The sequence below is a fragment of the Candoia aspera genome, chromosome 3 (assembly GCF_035149785.1).
Source record: "Candoia aspera isolate rCanAsp1 chromosome 3, rCanAsp1.hap2, whole genome shotgun sequence".
Classification (NCBI taxonomy): Eukaryota; Metazoa; Chordata; class Lepidosauria; order Squamata; family Boidae; genus Candoia; species Candoia aspera.
This window is the reverse complement of record NC_086155.1, coordinates 107,087,789-107,108,203: the sequence shown is the minus strand read 5'-3', so window position 1 is coordinate 107,108,203 and position 20,415 is coordinate 107,087,789. Positions and strand designations below refer to the sequence as shown.

At 46.0% G+C, this 20,415-nt stretch overlaps 1 protein-coding gene across 1 annotated transcript in view; it reads right to left on the bottom strand.

Annotated features, from left to right (window-relative positions):
* Positions 1-20,415, bottom strand: part of TNR (tenascin R) — a 126,354-nt gene that overhangs the window by 68,031 nt on the left and 37,908 nt on the right. Inside the window, exon 8 of the mRNA XM_063298490.1 lies at positions 6,933-7,022. Within this exon, the coding sequence (XP_063154560.1) occupies positions 6,933-7,022 (90 nt within the window). The remainder of the gene's footprint in view (positions 1-6,932; positions 7,023-20,415) is intronic.

Genomic DNA, 20,415 nt, shown 5'->3' with positions numbered 1-20,415 from the left:
CGCTGACCGGCGCGGGCTATTTAAACCCCGCACCGGCGCGCTCCCTTCACTCTCAGCTTTTTTCTCGTCTAGCACTACGCTGAAATAAACCTGAACCTGCTCTTCCCTGAATCAGTGTCTGTGTTTCACTCAGTGGTAGGCAGCGCATGACATAAAGCTGAGAGTCATAAACTCAGCCTTGCCAAGCCCCACCGGACAACAACGAGCCGCGGGAGGAACAGACGGCGAGAAGAACACGAGCGGAGGGCGATGGGGCCGACGTGTCGCGGCCAGGGCGGCCGAGCTGCATGGCGAGAAGCGGAGGAGGACCGACCGAGGCCAGAGGCAACGCGGACCCCAGGAGCCACGGACACCCTCCCGGCCCACCCCGAGCCTCAGCTCCAACCCCAGAGGGAGGCGGAGGCGGAGGCGGCCCGGCCACGGGAGGGAGCAACATACCTCCCGAGACCCGCGGAGACCTCCCCGCCCCACATCGCACCCCAGCCACAGGCGTGGAGCTTCAGCCCAACTGCAGCAAGCGAGGTGGAGGACGGAGAGGCAAACCAGCCGATTCACTTCCAAATCGAGGAAGCTGACCAGTGGACGGGAACGCCTGAACCCCACCGGCGGCTCAACCTTGCGGAAACGCCGACAGGTCCGACCACAGCTGCGGCGCGGATCTCGGACTGAGAAACGCAAGCCAGACTTACGGCCATGGAGGCCCAACTAAGGGACCTCAGGACCATGCTGCAGTCGCTGATGTCCTCCATGCCTCACAACTACATTCCCGTGCAGGTACACACCCCGATCCAAACCCCGAGTGGGTCTTCGCACCCCCATAGGCCAAATGCTAACCAGCAAGCGCCCCAGGTGGACGAAGCCATGGGTCGGGAAGCGAGAAGAGGGGACTCACCGAACACCCGGGCCCCAAAGGACTTCCCCATTTTCTTCGACGGGAACCCCGCGAAACTGTCGTTTTTCATCACAAACGCCAGGGAGTTCATGGGGTGGCACGGACACTCCTTTAACTCAGAAGCGGACAAGATCGCAGCCGTGGCGATCAAACTACAAGACAGGGCGGCGGACTGGTACGTCCAAATGTACGAGTCCAACTCCCCCGCCCTCTCTGACTTCCACGCCTTCATCACTGAGATGAAGCACTACTTTGAGGACCCGCTAGCCAAGGAGAGGGTTAAAAGCGCGCTCCAAGGCCTCAAACAGGGCGCACGAACTGTCCCGGACTACGCCCTCGAATTTAAAGCCCTCGCAGGGAAGATCAACGACTGGTCCAAGACCACCCTGCTAGAAATGTTCAAAAGGGGCCTCAACCACGAGGTACTCCAATGGGCACTCTACCGGGACGACCCGGAGACTCTGCAAGGCTGGATCCACCTCGCGGGGAGAGCGGAACACGCGCACCGCACTTTCCTAATGGCGATGACAGAGGACAAAGGAAACACCAGCCCAAAGGTACCCGTGCCACACTTGGGGCCGGCCGGTCCCACGTATCAAAAGAAGAAGTTTACTCGCGGGCCCTGCGGGAAGTGCGGAAAAATGGGGCACAAAACAGCAGATTGCTTCTCCAACCGAACACTAACTAGCACTCCCAAACCCGCACTGAAACCGACGCTCAAACCAACCAACCCACCGCCGCCCCCCCACCGCCGGATGACCGGAGCCACAGCGACACCGGACGAAGGCTGGGATGCTTACTTGCGGGGGGAGGACGCCGAAGGCCCAGACCAGCCGGCGGGAAATGCTCCCCGCCTGCCTTAAAACGCGCCGCGAGGCAGGTGGTGGGACAGGGGCGCGAAACACATAGACAGAGCGACGAGAGCCCCATAATAATGGGGGCAATCAGGCTCTCCGTGGGCAACAGAGCCACCACGGCCGCGGCACTAGTGGACTCGGGGTGCTCCAAGAACCTGATCCACCCCGACATAGTCGCCAAGCTCGACCTACCTTGCCTCCCCCTCCCCACGCTGCTGGCATTCCACCAGCTGGACGGCTCAACAGCGGGAGGGAAACCAGCCACGATGCAGACCAAGCCGGTCACCCTACAAATGGGCACCCACACCGAACGAACATCGTTTGTGGTAACCCACATAGGACGGCCCATCGTAGTCTTGGGAATACCATGGCTCGCGACTAACAACCCACGCATTAACTGGAAGACCCGCACCTTCCAATTTGACGACGGCGCGTACCGGGCGCCAGTTCCGGCGGGCAGGATCAACCCCACAGTGGGACGGGCAGAGGCGGCAGCCCAGGACAACATAGCTACCCCAGAAGACCTACCTGAGCAATACGCTGACTTCTCAGAGGTCTTCGGAGAAGCGGAGGCAGATCAACTACCCCCCCACCGCAAGACAGACTGTAGGATTGACCTGCTTCCCGATGTCCCCTTACCCAGGCCGAAGATTTACTCGATGACCCCGAAGGAGATGACAACCCTCCGGGAGTTCATCGATAAAAACCTGGATAGGGGTTTCATAGAGCCGGCATGCTCACCGGTCGGAGCGCCCGTCTTATTCTGGGAGAAAAAAGACGGCACCCTACGGCTCTGCACCGACTACCGGGGCCTCAACGCAGCGTCCCTATCCAATAAATACCCCCTACCCCTCGTGAAAGACATGCTCGCCCACCTGTCCACGGGTAGAGTATTCTCCAAGCTGGACCTTCGCGAGGCGTACTACCGAATCCGAATCAGGGAGGGGGACGAATGGAAAACTGCGTTCAACTGCCCCCTAGGCGCCTTTCAGTACAGAGTGCTGCCATTCGGACTAGCAGGGGCCCCGGGAGTGTTCATGCAGCTCATCAATGAGGTACTGCATGAACACCTGTTCAAAGGAGTCCTGGTCTACATAGATGACATCCTCATCTACACCCAGATGCACGAGGAACACGTAACCCTAGTCAGACAAGTCCTCGAGAAGCTAAAAAGGGCGAAACTCTATGCCAAACCCTCAAAGTGCGAATTCCATAAAGCACGCCTAGACTACCTGGGGTACCGAATCTCCGGGGAAGGCATAGAAATGGACCCCGCAAAAGTCGAGGCGGTGGTGAATTGGGAACGCCCACGTAACAGGCGCCAACTCCAAAGCTTCCTCGGCTTCGCGAATTTCTACAGGTCATTCGCACGGGGGTTCGCGGAGATAGCCCTCCCCCTAACAGACCTCCTCAAAACTAAAGGAGTGGGGGACACATGGCGCGCCAAGAACCCAGGGACAGTACTAAATTGGACTCCCGCGTGTCAAACCATATTCAACAGGCTGAAAGCACTGTTCACCACGGAGCCAATCCTCGCGCACCCGGACCCAGAACGGCCGTTCGTGGTCCAAGCCGACGCCTCCGACTTCTCCCTGGGGGCCATACTACTCCAAAAGGACCCCACAGGAATCCTGAAGCCATGCGCCTACCTGTCGAGGAAATTCTCGGAGACGGAAAGGCGCTGGCACGTGTGGGAGAAGGAAGCATTCGCAGTAAAATCGGCGCTAGAAACATGGAGGCATCTACTGGAAGGAGCCACCTAACCATTCGAGGTCTGGACAGACCACCGGAACCTCGAGGCCCTCCGGACGTCCAGACGCCTCAGCCCGAAACAGGTCAGATGGGCCCAATTCTTCAGCCGCTTTAACTTTCAACTGAAGTTCATGCCGGGCAAAAAGAACTTCCTGGCTGACGCCCTCTCCCGACTGCCCCAAGATGAAGAGCCCGTCCCAGATATGATCGGGACGGTCCTATCCGCCTCCCAGCTGGGGATGGCTGTGACCACCCGGAGCGGTGCTCAGAAGCAGCCCAACCCCACGTCGCAACCGACGGCAGGGCAACCAGCGACCAGACGGCACCACCCGCGACTGCCAGGAGGTATACGCGCGGACCTCACCGCCGCCCTCAAAACCGACCCCTGGCTACTAGCAAACCCCGACAAGGTGACGATGGCACAGGACCTAGCATGGGGGGAAGGCAGAATATATGTCCCGGACTCGCAACACCAGGCGATCTTGCGCAGATCACACGACATCAAACAAGCGGGACACTTCGGGTTCCTAAAGACCCTGCATCTAACACGACGACAATTCTGGTGGCCCGCGCTGAGACGGGACGTGAAGGCCTATGTAGCGTCCTGCCCGACATGTGCCATGGCCAAACGGGCACCAGGTAAGCCCCCGGGACTGCTACAAACGGTGGCGGAGCCCTCCCGCCCATGGGAGGAAATCTCCATGGATTTTATAGTAGATCTCCCACCCAGCCAGAAGAAAACGACCATTTGGGTGGTGAAAGACTACTTTTCGAAACAGGCCCACTTCATCCCCTGCTCATCAGTCCCGTCCGCCCAGCAACTGGCCAAACTCTTCCTTATACACGTGTACAGGTTACACGGATGTCCCGCACGCGTGGTGACCGACAGGGGCACACAATTCACCTCGAAATTCTGGTGGGCCTTCCTGAAACTGACTGGGACCCAACAAGGCCTATCCACGGCCTGGCATCCCCAGACGGACGGAGCCACAGAGATCCTCAATGCCACCCTGGAACAATTCATACGCTCATACACCAACTACCACCAAGACGACTGGGTCGAACTGCTTCCGTTCGCAGAAGTCGCATACAATAACGCCGTCCACACGAGCACGGGGAAAACCCCGTTCGAAGTAGTCTCTGGGAGCGACTTCATACCCATACCGGAGCTACCGCAACCCCCGGGACCCCAAGTGGACGCTAGTGACTGGGGACGGAAGATAGCGGAATCGTGGCCAATAATCACGGCAGCGCTGAAGGAAGCACAGGCAGCCTACAAAGAACAGGCCGACAAGCACCGGCGCCAGCAACCGTCGTTCCAGGCAGGGGATATGGTCTACCTATCCACCAAATTCCTGAAATCACCTCAACCCTCGAAGAAACTGGGGCCTAAGTATATCGGGCCGCTTCGAGTGACACAGATAGTGAACCCGGTGGCAGTACGTCTGGACCTGCCGCACAATCTACGGAGACTCCACCCGGTATTTCACACCAGCCTCCTGAAACCTGCAACCACCTCTCGATGGCACCCAAGCACGCCGCTGCCCTCCCCAGTGATGATCGACGGCCAACAACATTTTGAAGTAAGAGAAATACTCGACTCTCGCCGTCAACGGGGAACACTACACTACCTAGTAAGGTGGAAACACTTCCCCCACCCAGAATGGGTGGCGGCGCAACACGTCAAGGCGCCAGACCTGACCCGGGCATTCCACAGGACGTACCCCGACAAGCCAAAGGGGCGCCAAGCCGAACCGGCCCCTTGAACACCCTTCGGGCCTCCCCCCACCCACCCACCGTGCCCCCAGGGGAAAGGGCCCCCCAAGCCCGCGACTTGAGTAGACCTCCTCCCCCCCGGGACTCACCCTCCCCCCGCCCCGGGCCCACTAGGGAGAGACGATTGGTCACAAGTGCATCGCCAGGGGGCAAACGCCCAGGATGCACACATGACAAATACGAACTCACAATACAAAAAGATAAGGTTCCTACCTGGAGCTGAAAAGCACCCGACCAGCCACGCCTCTACCCACGATGAACTAAGCACGAACAAGCAGGGTGTGGTCGGGGCATGCGCACTCAGAACACACCCAAAAGATGGACATGAGGGTGAGGGCGGAACAGGGGGAGGGGCGAAAACACTCTGGCGGGAAATTCAAAAAAAAAAAAAAATTGACAGCTCTCCCGGGGAAAACCGGAACGCCGGGGGGGGGGCACTATCCGAACGGGGGGCAGTATGTCATGAGTACCGTTGAGCTGAAGGCATCAGCACAACGGCACACATGACAATACCTAGGAAGCAGAGGAAGGGATTTAAGATAAGCAAAGCACGCACAACAACAGACACAGACCCCGAGGAGAAGGGAATGACCCCGGCCGGATGACCCAGCCATCAGGACACAAAAGAGGAAGAAGGAAAGACAAAGACAGGGCGGATCACGAGGCACACCTGAAGCTGTCAGCAAAGCGCAACGGAGATCGCCCAGCTGACAGCAATCACCGGCCGGAGAAAGAAACCGATTATGGGCGAAGCCCGGAGCACCAGCAGGGGCCCTGCAACCCTTCACCTACCGGCACGGAAGCATGCAGGACAAAGGGGGGATGACGCAACCCAAAGTGGGGGGGGGCGCTGACCGGCGCGGGCTATTTAAACCCCGCACCGGCGCGCTCCCTTCACTCTCAGCTTTTTTCTCGTCTAGCACTACGCTGAAATAAACCTGAACCTGCTCTTCCCTGAATCAGTGTCTGTGTTTCACTCAGTGGTAGGCAGCGCATGACAACAACAAAGTAAAATAGCAATCTGACTACTAACAGTTGAAAACACATCTGCAAGAAGAAAATTCAAAAGTTCAAGGGTCCAACGCCTTAAATTCACTTAGCATCAGAAATTTGGCCCTGATCTCATCATAAATGGGGCAGTGGAGGACACAGAGAGGAATGTCCTCCACTTGACTGGCACCATAGTAACAGAGATGCTGTTCAACAGGGCGCTTACAAAATCTCCCTTCAAGATATACCAAAGGCATGGTCTGCAGGAGGAGGATGTAAAAGCCTTTCTTAGTGGTGCACAGGGGAGAGGCTTCTGTGTGTGTGTGTGTTTTTTTTTGTAGTAATGGTACCGGGATGAACATTTAGATGATTGCACTGCAATAGCATATTCATTGGCACCCCTTTCAAGAAGCCTAATATTTTCTCTGTTCCAAGAGTTAAGTTCCGCCAACTTGGGGATACTTTTGTAGGCTAGGCAACAAAAGTTTGGTCCATTGATTCCCAACAACAAAACTTGGCAAGGTGAGATTCTTGAAGGCTTTCTAGTTTCTTATAATGCCCCAATAGTGCAAGATGTACTCTAATGTCAATGGAAGGTAACCCTACCTTCATCCTTAGATAAGAAGCTGGAGTGTCACTTTTAATATGTACAGTATGTCACTCACCAGTCCTTGCATTCATGGTAGCTGGAACACTCTGCTTACTATTCATTACAGCTGAAATCCCAATTCCATATTCTGTTCCTGGCACCAAGTCTGCACAAGGAAACATGCAACAAAGTATAGGTGAAGAAACGAGGCGTAATGATTTCCATATATGTAATCTTTCCTTTTTTGTCTGACTATATAGCCTGCTACTTTTTGACACAGCAACTGCGCTTGCCTGAATATTTTACAAAGCCATTATTTGAATATTTTGCTGAAATTTGCAGCTGAGATACAAACAATGGAAGAATACAGCAAACAATTTGAGTTATTGTGCAACATCTGTTTTCTTCCAAAGTAAAGCAATTCACTTCGGATGTCTGAAAAATATCACAGTGTTTTAGAAACCTATATACAGTAACTTTAGAAGCAGTCGCCACATTGCTCTTCTTTCCTTTCTTCTACAAAAATGGTTATCTGGGATCAATGCTCAGAAGGATCTTGATGATGTGGAGTGTGTCCAGAGAGACTGTCTTTCTCTCTTGCCTTGTACAGAAAAGGTAAACAGCTCTTGGCAGTCTATTGTAAAACAAAACTGGCTTCTCTGGAATCTGCTTTGGGTTTTGGTAGGAACTTCAGATTTTTCAAGCCAGGTAAAATGAAAAATTGTGGCTCCAGGTGGTTACAAAACACTAAAAAAATTTAAAAGAGCATTTCTGGACAATGCTTAGCCCAGGGATTTATTTTCAGCACTGTAAATAAGCATGCACATCAAAACTAAGTTCTCTTTCTACTATCCACGAACCTGATGCATCAGAGCAGGCTAAACTCTCTCTCTCTCTCGCTCTCTCTCTCCCCCCACCCCCTCTCTCTCTTTCAGACAACAGACTTCAGGGTCTGTCTCATAAAAATATAATTCATAAATACAGCCTTTGGTGCAGCTGTGACCAAAGAGCAAAAGTGGCTATGCAAAAGAAAATGTAGGGGCAAAGACAGAAGGAGATCTTGTAGAAATCGTTATTTTTTTTTAAAGCTTTATTTTTAAAAATCTGCCAATTCATAAGGTTTTCTTAAAAGCTCTGGCAATTCATGCAAAGTCCAACCCTGTTATAGACATATTGCGAAAACAAGACAGTGCCTGCGGAACAGTGAGTTATGCCAGCAATTCAAGGTAACACCTGATTGTTATACACACTGGGGAAAAGAGGCCCAGTACTTTTAGTCTCTTTCCTCAATGAGGAGTGTTGGTTGGTTGGTTATTTATTTATTTGGAAAAATAAAGTTCACTGCAGTTGCCATGCAATTAATAAGTCACTGGAGGAGTTTATGTCATATATTAAGGCAGTGCATACTTCAAAACAAATTTCAGAACAGGCTCAAGCTCTTCTGAAGAGCTTTATTAAAACAGTGCCTCTTTTTTCAGGCTTCTGGAAAAAAAAAGATGCAACTGCTTTTAGAAATCCACTCTGAAAACATTTGTTTTCCAGGTTAGACCAAGCAGTATTACATAGCTGAAATAAATAAATAAATAAATAAGATAAATGTAGTATTTGCTTATTTTGAAGTTTTATATCCTTCCTTTCCCTGCAAAATGCCATTCAATACAGCTAGTAATTCCTTGCCCTGCTTTGTCAGATTACAAGCATTTGTCTTATCGGGATTAAGCACTAATCTATTTTCTTTCATCCACAACATAGACAATATTAGAACTGTTTCTGGATTTGAACAATTTATTGGATTTGAACCCTGGAGGATTTTATCCATGGGTGGAAAGATATTGCCTAGAGCCCCAGTTAATCCAAGTAAAAAGAGGGATATATCTAATAAACCAGTTTCTCATGGTCAGATCTTGGAAGACCTGCTGCTAGTCTGCTATCAAGCCTTTATATTATTGTTATTATAACAGTTCTAGACACCACTATAAGACTATACATTTTATAGTTTTATTACAATACAGTTAAAATGTAACTATAAAATGTATAGTTTTATTACATGCAAAAGTTTTATTACGTTAGCTGAAAAAAGGTGGCTGAATGACAATATGAACATAAAATGATCTTCTAACACTGTCTATATACATTATTTTTCCTCCTAACACTGTTTATATACATCACAAGAAAAGGTTCTAGCTACAGAATCATTGCTACTTCTGCAGGATGTTCATCAATGTACCCAAGATGAAGGGAAGGCTTTAACTTTGTGGTACAGCCTCTGTTTTTCATGCTGTTCTTCTCTGGCTCCTCTGAATAGGGCTAGGACATGTTCCAATCTGCAACCTTGGGAGCTGCTGTCAGTCAGTGCAGTGGGCCTGTTCCTAAAACACCCTTAACTAAGTCAATAGGAGATAGTTGGGGGAATATCCACAAGGGGTCAATTTATCCAGTTAATTCCTATAGGGTTAAAGAGGCATAGGGTTAAACTAACTCCAGCTAGGCAATCATGTAACAGGAACACTCAATCCTACCCAGTGAGTTTATAATTTTGCCCATCAAGGAAAAGAGCTGGAGAGAAACAGCAGCTGAAAAAACAAGGCTTGCTGTATCAGGAATCACTGCAAAGGTTGCCAGAAGAACACCCCTCCCACATACTGGGTATCCAAAGTGCCCAAGCCACAACTACTACTGCCTGGTGGGCAACAGGGAATGGCTGATGATGTCATGAGTCTTGCTGGTACTCTCTTGCTCAAAGCTCATGGGATGCTAGGTGCTTCCTGGAGAAAGATGATACAGATTCTGTACAATGGTGACTTTTGACCCAGTTGGTGTGATGGTTTACTACTCAAACCATCAGTAAGCATATCTGTTTCAGTTCGTGGCTGACTGGTTAACTATGTGGTGGTAAGAGGGCTTCTCTGTTTATAGCAGGGGTCCCCAAACTCTTCAGCTCATTGACCCCTTCATGAAGTTGCAGACAGTTCATTGATGCCCAAACATATATTATATGAAAATAATTTAATAAATACTACTTTAACTAATGGTATTACGAATAACAACCACAACCGCAACCCCTTGGATAGTCCCATTGACGCTTGGGGGTTGATATTGACCACTTTGGGGAACCCTGGTTTACAGGAACTTCCAGTCCAAAATAGAAGATCTTTTTCTTGACAAATCCTGTGCAATGGTCAAATTTATGAAATAGGTGTTGTCAAAAATATGTACTTAACTAAACAACAAATGCATGTGATTTATAATAAAGCTTTGCCTCACACTGGAGAAATTCCTGCAGATGCACATAGCCCTTGGCTATGTGCTTGCTGAGTCTGCTATTCAGGTGCTAACTCTTAATAGGCCTCTTCCAGCTTCTGCTTTTAGTTATGCATTTATTTGGTGCATGTGTCTCTTGCCTTTTTCTAGCACTCTCCTTCCCATTTATTATTTTTGGGTTACCAACTATGGCTGCAAAAGTTTGGAGGACCACTAGATGACAGCAAAGAGTGATGAGTTTTCTGATTCTTGTAACTGTTACCTGATGAACAACCAGATTTGCATAGACCTGATGTGGTTGTCCAGTCCTAATTTTATCCTTTGAATAACCCTATGAAATACATTAAGCTATAAAATTGTCCCAGAATTACCCAGTGAGCTTTCATGACCAAAAGCACCTCTGTAAGTTTTGATCTGGAACCTGTGCAATTACAGAATGTTGACTGGTTTTGAAAGCTGAAGCTTTTTTCTTTCTTCCCTGAGTTTATTGCAGCTTATTTAAAGATGGAGCAGTGTTGGTGTTTTCTTTTCAATTCTTCAATTCTGCAGAACTTGCTGATGGTCCATTTTTTAATGGTAGCTGATGAGTAACCCTACCAGGCTTCTGGACTCTCACCTTCCTGCTAGTAACGTATCACTTTCAGAGGGTTTTAAATGCACTGGAAGAACAGTAGCATGGCAGCCTGATTTGTCCTCATGTAGTTTCTTATCATAACACGGATGGCGGTTGTAGCTAGCAATTTAGTTTGTTTATTTTTGCATAGAATGGACCAGAAGGAATTTTTCTTTCTCTGGGACTTGCAGCAGCTCAGAGGGCAGAGTGCCAATTGTACTATGTCCTCTTCAGGCTCCCATTAGTCAGTTGGAGGGAATATTGATTGGCTCGTGAAGATCTCTGCATGTCCTCAGGGTCTGGAGGTTGGCAGAAGTGAAGATGTTTTAAGATCAGTTTCAAACAGATTTGGATGGGAGGAGAATAGTTGCGGAGGTGTGCTTAGTGTGGATCTGAACCATTTCTGGTTTGACATTCTAACTACTATACAATTTTATTTGTGCTTCTTGTCTTGTTTTATAATATTTTTTTAAGTTTTACATTGGTCTTGGACTCATGCAGTTTTCGAAGAAGAAATTGTCTTCTGTAAAGTAGGGTGATATAGCAGAGTAACTGTACAGTATGACCACTTCACATGTTTTGTTTAGTGTGTCATGTGATTCTCTGTATCATTACCTAGAGTAATACAGATCCACAAGGTATAGTAAAAAAAAGGCAAGATCATGGCTGTAATGGTGCAATTGAAGCTTCACCTGGTATGTGCATTGCAGCTTTTGCAGCCACCATCTTGACTTTTTTGACCACACTCTGTGGACACTGATGACCTGATAACAGCTGAGAGAAATGACTGTGGGTGATCATGAAGAACTTAGCATTTCTTACATTGGGAGTGAGGATTTCTGAATAAATGTGTTTATGTCAAAGAGTTGGTTTGAAAATCTTTTTCAGTCTGGCGTTTGGGGATAAAGAATAGAGGGCAATTAGCTGGAAGTTATTGGTGATATTAAATATATCAGTAGAATCCAATATACATTTTCTGACTAAGAACGCAAGAAAGTAGCTTCCTTTTAGTAATACATACATAAATTGAATAACTGAATACCAAGTTTTTCCTAAGGACAACTTAGTTTAAAATCAAGAAAAAAATGCAATAGTGATTTATATAATAAACATGATAGATGAGAGAAGCTGGTTCTCTTTTCCTGACCATGGTGTGTGTGTGTGTGTGTGTGTCTATTTTGATTATGTTTACTTATAGCAGAATAGCAGAATTCAGTGAAGTACAGTCACCTGAATTAAATGGCATTGAAAGACAAGTTCACATTTGAGCCGTGAAACTCAGTGAGTAACCTTGTGCCAGTCACTCTCTCCATCAGCCTAACCTACCTTACAGGGCTTTTGTGAGGATAAAATAAGAACAGACCCATATACACTGTTCTGAATTCCTCAGAGGAAATCTTAAATGATTCTAACTAGCTAAAAGCTGTAATTGTTAATGGTGACTTATTTAACAGTGATCCAAACAGTAGATCATTTGTCATTTTCCCCATGCCTCAGAAATAAAAATCAACTTGTATTCTTTGCTAATTTGCCTGCTCCCACGGAGAAATCTATTTACCAGTATGTGATCACTAAGAGTCAACACTGACTTGATGGCACACAATCAATCATTCAATCAATCAATCAGTCATCTGACAAGCTACGTAGACCCTGTGTCCTTCTTTTGAAAAGGCAGATTTGACAAGTGAGGTGAGTGAGAAATGGTTCTACATATCTTCTTGTAATCACCCATAAGATGTTGGAGCAGTGAATGCTTTGGCTATGCTATCAGCAAATTCTGGAAGTGGTAGTCCCAACTCCTCCAGAGGGCACAAGACTGAGGAAGCCTGTTTTAGATATTCTGCTCAGTACAAGCCTACTAACAAAAATGACAGCCCTGTGTCAAAATACACCTATTCTTTTAGTGTTGTGTTGCAATATGGCATGCTTTCCTGCCCGCATTCCACGACATGTGATAATCCCACAACGTGAGGCTATAGGGAACATTCCCAGTGGGAGGAGGGTGGAGCACAACTTTTCAAGCAGTCCTTCTCAAACCATTGGCAGTCCTGGACCACCATGATAGATAAATATTTGGAAAATGTAGAGACCACAAAATTAAACAAGCACCCTCTCTCATTTTTTTTCCTTAATTGCATGAGAATTGACATTTGTTGGCAAAAAGGTAATGGTTGTAGCTGCCTTCTCATCCCATCCACCACCACCCCATTTAAAATTGAGATTCATAGTCAATAACTGCATTTGAGACCTGTTAACTATTGTCAGTTTTCTGACATTTTAGTATTCCTGTTGTTACTTACATTATTGCTTGTATGCTTCAGTGAATTAGTTTTCAGCTGCACTGATCTATTTTCATGAATCAGCTGACTGGCACTGACTGAGGGGAGGCAGGGGCTGAAGCAGCAAGCGGGCCCTGGGCTAGCCAGCTGAATGGCAGAGAGTGGGGGGGCCTCTGTATTGAGGGTAACATCTAATTTTGCTGTCAAAAACTTACTTCAGCAGAGACAAAGAGTGTGCCTGCCACAAGCAACAGTGAGCCCATCTTGCCAGTTTCCATTCATTTATAAACTATTTTCTTTTTCCAGCCATAATTGCCACATTCAGACAATCATTCAAGGCTTCATAAAACAGACATAGATGAATGCTGTTGCCATGTGCTTCCCTTCTTTCACTTGCTAGCTTTGGTACAAAGATTCTGGTTTGCAATGAGCTAGTTTCCCATTGGCTAAATGTCAGTAAACACAATGGGGAAATAAGCCAGGATTAAGATTATTTTTCTTTCTTTTAACCAATATTAAACCAGGCTTTCAGGTTTGGATGTTAATAAGAAGAGAGGGTCAGAGAATGTTTGTGTGTCCACAACTACACAAATCAGATGAAATGAAACCGCTGCCTATTTTACTGTTTTGAAATTCACAGATAGGGAGAGGTGTTGATTCTGAATACCATTTTGTCCATTTTAGGTTGATAAAATTGGATGTTTTGGAAAAGAATAACCACTTCTTAATTGTTATTCAAAGCTGATACTGTTGTCATTTATAATGGTAAAATTTAGAGAGAGATAGCACATCCAGGATGGCTTTATTTGTTACCAAACTGATTTGACATCTAACATTTTCATTTGAGTTTCTTATTTATGAGGCATAAATGAAACACTCAATAATTAATGATAGAAACCAGCTTCTCCCTGCGTGTTGTGGAGCTATAAGTATCCAGCAGCCTGCGGGAAGCTTGCCCTGTGGTTTCTGGCACATCAGGGGAGACAGCAATTTAGTTAATTTCCAGCCAATCCATCATCTATTATCATTATTGGATCAAAGCAGATCTCACTGACTCTTTGTCCGCATTTTAAAAAAGTATTTCTTTCTTTACTGAATGGATACTGGCAATTTCTTAGAAGTACAGAAGATGTAAGAGGATCTAAGAGAAATTTTCTTCCCAGAAATGAAAAGCAACATGAATGTATTTTAAAATTAAAGCGGTATATTAAGTACAAGGTGCTATGAATGAATAGGATAGATCAGTACAGGTAAGGAGGACAGGATGGCATATGTTAGACTAATGGGTAACTTCCCTAAAATCTCCTTCTTGAATAGGGAGGGGGTTTGCTTTTGTTTTGTGTTACTTGCATCTAAGTAGAAGGCTCTATGCAGTTAGGAATCCTGCCTGGTTAGGCTTCTGAATTTCACAAAGGCTTTTATGCACATTCAAATCATGCAAGTAGAAGCTTGCTGCAGACATCCCTGCTGAACACATGGAAATCAGGGAGAGGGTGGGGCTGGTGTGTGCTAAACCACAGGTGTCTGCAGAGAAATTGGCAAGTCAAAATGTGCGATGCATTGCAGTTAGGAATGGATGCTTATATGCTGAAAGTGATTTCTCAAATAGGCTGTGGTTCCATCTGAATGAGGCCAGCTGATATTTCAGTCTTGTCTCCATGAGTTTTGCTTATTTGCCTTTGCTCGATTTCACTCACTGCTCAAGTTTTAAGATCACAGAAGTGGGAAAAAGATTCAGTGGGTTTTTCTATGAAAGCATGATTGGATGAATTAATGCAATGCTGTTGATGTCTGTCTGGTGTTGTTTAGAGCGTATAAGTGCTATACCAGTGTTGTAAATTACTTCATCAAGAAAGCACCTTGTCTCTTACATAAGTTGCACAGAATTATTCTGGTAGCTATTCTGGTTTAAAAATGTAAATAAAATATAGATATGACACTAAATGGATAATGTATTGTTATTTAAAAAATCCAGTAAATGAAGGAAACTTTCTTAGTCCTTGAACAACATCAGGAATTTAGCATATAGAAACAGTTAAGATGGGTGGGTGGGATTTTTGATATTTGCTTTCTATCATATATGATATGGAATGGAAGCTGCCGCTGGCATCAGTGGGAGCTTTCTACTTGGGCTAAACAACAGCTGGGAGTGGAGAAAAGGGACTGTCTTCAGGACAGCAGTCACAAAGGAAAGGATCAACACACCTCCTCCCAATCATGGCTCTCATCTCCACTGCCATAGCTGCTATTACAGTTGGAAAGATATTCATGTAGCTCCAAGGAGTATTTACTGTATAGTCATGTGCATTTTGGCCTTAAGATCAAATCAAGCTTCACCTAGTCCAGTACACTTTGTAGCAGGCAGTAGTTAATTAGTGAGTTGTCAGTGTATTAATGCTTTACCAGTACATTATAGTGACCTTGCATTGCAGAAAAACAGCCTAAGCTGGGGTCCCCAAACTCTTCAGCTCATCGGCCCCTTCATGAAGTGTCAGATGGTTCATCGAGCCCCAAACATTTATTATAGGAAAATAATTTGATAAATATGACCTTAACTAATAGTACTATGAATAAGAACAATAGCAACAACAATAACATTTACCTCTTGGATAGTCCCATTGACCCTTGGGGGTTGATATTGACCACTTTGGGGAACCCTGGCCTAAGCCAACTTGCTCTACCTCTGAAGGCTAAACACATCCTTCTGTCTTTAGACAGAGTGTTCCTTTAACTCTGTCCTCAGGCTGTTCGGGGAAGACTGCTAGTGCTACGATATCATTTTTCTGCTGAAAGCTACAGACAAATCTGAAATTTACTTCCCATGCACACTGATGCATGGAAAGTTGGGCGGACACTAAAAATGCTTTGCCCTCTGCTTTCCTCTCTTTTCCCTTCTCCTCCCTTCCCCAGGATACTTGTGGGCTCCAGGTCAGAATAAAAGACTCTGGGTGAATTCACAGACACATCCACAGACAAGTCCCTGCAGTTTGCTTTGGCAACAAGATATAAATGGTTTGCCATTGCCACTTCTGGGATGCTTTTTCAACAGCCCGATTATGCTGTTTTTTAAATAGACAATTAAAAAAAATACATGGCAAGATACTTAATTTCTATGCTATCCCCTCCCTATCTTTTTTCATCTTATTCTTGCTGCTTTGAACTTTGCTTTTTTTCCTGCTTGCTCTCGTACTGAAAAGAAACTGGGCATGGAGAAAACTGCAGTTGCAAGCATGATTTCCTTTGTTGTTTCACAAGCAGCAGGGCTTCCTGTTGTACTTATTTGGGGAAGGTTTGGAAAAAAATACAATGAAGATGCTTGGAATCGAGTGGTTTTCCCCCACCTCCATTCTAAAGAGGACCTTTGAAAATAATGAGGGACCAATCACATTAGTGGCAGTGGAGGGAAGAGGTAATTAATCAGGCCAAAAACAGCAGGAGGAGCCTTAGAAAAGAAAATAGTAAAAAAAAAATTCATCTACACCTGCAGCTTTTCCTCTTTTAAAAAACTGGATCTTCTGCTCGGGGAACATACGGGATAATTAGTGAGGAATCAGAATCTGAAAACGTGAAGATAGCAATATCTTTTGTAAAATTTGAGTAAAGAGGGCATGGCCAATGCACCTTAAACAAAGCATATGCAACACAATTTGAGTACAAATTGTTTTGAGCTCAAAAGAGCCATTTTGAACATTACATTCTGGAAACAACAGAGTGCTTTGAGAGGTTGTTTTGCCCAGGAAGCCATCCCATCTGCGGTTGTTTTAGGTGGTGGTGGTTGGAACCTTACCTGTTGTCTGAATCTTGCCATTTTAAAAACCATCTGCCTTGGCCAGTTCAGCAGACCTGGCAGTGATGGCTGAACTCTGTTGGTCTGCCCACTAACCAGCATCCTTAGAGTGTGTTGGTCAGGGAGATGATGAGCGGGTGGAGCAGCTCCCCTTCCATAGGACAGAGCTTTGCTGGATGTTCCCTGCTGCTGCTGGAGGGAGGCTGAAGGTTAGCATTCTCACTGAGACCTCCAGACCAGTAGCCTTTGCTGCCCACTCCCACTATCCAGGTATGGCTGATGGTGAAGAGTGAGTGTTGTCCCTCAAGCACAACCTCACCTGGGCAACACATAGCCAATCAGTGGCTCACGGGAATGAGTCATACCAGGATGAAACTCTAGTTCATGTCACCTAAGTGGTGGAAAAGACTATCTGTGAAGGCCTGGGTGTCCCTGAGCAGCACCTGTGTATGCTCACACTGCATAGAAACCCACGTGGCTCGCTTACACATCTCTTTACTAAACTTTGTAACTGCTGTGAGAGTCAGCTACAGTTCTCCTATACTCCACCCAATCTTCTCCCATGCTCTACTCACCTTCCCACATAGACAGTAATGATATTGGTGGGCCCCAATTATCAGTTTGACTGGGTCAGACTGACTGGGCTGGCTCTGAAGCTGAACTCCATGGGTGAGGTGGAGAAACAAGCAAACCACAACCAAGATCTTAAAAGAGAGGACTGCTTGCTGCTTCATGCCATTGCCTGACTTTCAAGAAGATAAGGTATTTGTCATGAGTACTGATGGCGAGCTGGAAGGGGCCCCTATCCAGGGGGGAAAACGCATGCGTAGTACTGAGGAATTAAGCAGCCATTCAGAGAGACACAGATCAGACCCGCCTTAACTTTTGGGGTTTATCTGTCTGGGTTTTTCCCACGCTTCTTCAGTTTGTTAGGATTCTGTTTTATGTAGCAGTAATAAACACTAGAGACCTACTCCTCGTCTCAGCATGATTTCTGACTGTTAGGACAGTATTACAGTTTTAAAAGATTATTTGCTTTGGGGAAGTTGGACTGGATGATTTGGCAAGTATGTATGTATGTACACATACACATACACATATATATACACACACATACACACAAAATAAATCAGCTTTGTTAATTGTTAAGTATTAAATGTTAAATGTTAAGTGGGATTTTATGTACTGTATATGTAAAATGTATATAAGGTAGAAGAGATGTATGCTATATTCATAAGATTATCTGAATGCATTTCAAGTTGGGACATAGTGTGGAGATGACATTACTCATGCTTATTGATGACCTTTGGCAGACCTGGGATGGGTCTACCATGCTACCATCCTTGTCCTCCTTGATCCCTCAGTGGTCTTCAATACCACTGGCATCATACTGGCATCCTACTGGCTGGTTGCAGAGAGTGGGAATGAGGGACGTGGTTTTATGGCAGTTCTCCTCCTTTCTCTGTAGCTGATTCCAATTGGTATTGGTTGAGGCGGATGATGCCCTTGAAGCCCTTGATTTTTGGGGTGCCTCAGGGCTCAACATGCTCTCCCCTCCTGTTCAACATGTACATGAGGCTTCTGGGAGAGGTCATCTGTCGATTTGGGGTCAGGTTTCATCAGTATATCGATTATCCTCATGTGTACTTCTTGACCCCTGTTCAAATAAATGATGCTGTCAAGATCTTGTCCTTGTCTTGCCTGGAGCGTCTAAGGATATAGATGGGGAGGAGCAAGTTTAAGCTCAATCATAGCCAGACCAAGTGGCTTGTCCTCCCAATACTGGTAACCTTTCAACTTTGGTCCTGAGTGGGGTTTCATTGCCCTGCTTAGGACTGTGCTGAATCTGAGGGTCTTTCTGGACTCCCAGTTTCTGCTCAAGAATCAGGCAGCAGCTGTGGCCAGGAAGGCTATAGGGCAGATACATCTTGTGTGCCAGTTGCACCCATTCCTGGTTTGAGAGGCCCTCCTCAGGGTCACTCATATCTTGGTCATCTTGTGATGGACTACTGCAATGGGCTCTTTATGGGATAAGCCTTGAAACCCACCTGGTCCAGAATTTGGTGTCACAAGCAATGATGGCAAAGCCTTGCTATGCTTATGTAACACTTCTGCTGCACGGGTTCACTGGTTTGTAGTTGTCTTCCAGGTGCAATTAAAGATGCTGGTTATTAAGTCTTACATGGCACAGGGCCTAGCTGTCTGCAAGACTGCCTAGCCCTATAATGTTTGCTTATCCTGTGCATTCCAGCAGGATTTGGCTTGCTCAGGTCAATCAATGCCATCTGGTGGAACCCAAGAGGCAAGCTTTCTCTGTCATGGCCCTGCCCTTTGGAAAAATATCCCCCATCTCTGAGATCTTCATGGCTTCTTCCTGTCTTCAAGCACTCTTTAAAACCCTGGGTTTTCTTGCAGGCCTTAGGTTAGATGGATGGATGGGCTCCAGGGGTTGTGAGGAATTTGGATTATTTTTTTTTTGCTTCCTGAATGGATGCTGTTTTTTTAATTGCTGGAATCATTTTGTATTTATTGCTGTTTTAATTTTGTAAAGCTGCCCAGAATCATCTAGAAGGGAGTAGCCTACAAATTCAAATAACAACAATGAACAATGTCTGGATTGATTTGCCAAACAATGGACTATGTTGGTTGCTTGGGGCAAAGTCTGTTATTGCTTGAAATTCAAATTTTTACCTGTTACTTCTGAAATCTGCTGAATCAAGCTCTGTAAAATTGTTCTGTAAAGATTATGTGTGTGCTTCTCACATAAGCAATACTAAGGCTATGAGATTGTAAATTCAAAGATTGGTAGTACATTGTTGGTTTGTTGACTTTGCTTGAATATTCTGTGTACATCCTTGTGTCCTCTGAAGTTGAGCTTCAGGATAGTTTTAAAAATGAGGTGAATCTTTATTTTAAAGCCAGTGTAAAAGCCCCAGATCAGCAAGAACAGAGTGTCAAAGCTACACTCAAGAAACTAATGTAACATATTCTTTCAAGAAGTCTCTAAGCTGATCTGGTTAATTAAGCCTTAGCTACAAAATGCAAAGAAAGCTAAGTTGGTTTGGTTGGTTCTGGCGCGTATATATTTTGTGCATACTTTTGTGCATTCATGAAGATGAGTTTAAGAAACTGAAAAGACTATCCGCATTGTTTAGTTGCTAGTTGTAGATGGAACACTGGTTTTCATGTTTGCCAATAAGCTGTAAATGCCGGTATTTTTGGTGGCAAAGCCTGGAGAATCTAACAAAGGGAATAGGCGGTGTTGGTTCCTTAATTCTTTTCATAGGATCATCATTGGAAAGACCCATTTAGGCCATCAAATCCAATCCTCTGCTTGGTGCCTTTTTTTGCTTTGTTGGTATAATTTTAATAAATACTGCTTATGCACTTAAACAGCACCAGCTGTTTTTTGCAGCCGTCATATGCAGTGTTTGACAACATTTAAAGATCCAGTGTGGTGCAGCTGTTAAAATGTTGGACTGGCACTGGGGTGAAACAGGTTTAAGTCCACCCAAAGCTCTCTGCATGGCTTTGGGCCAGTCAGTCTCTTTCAGCCCAGCCTACCTCACAGGTTGTTGTGGGGAAAAATGGGAGGAAAGAGTGCTATTATGTTACCTTG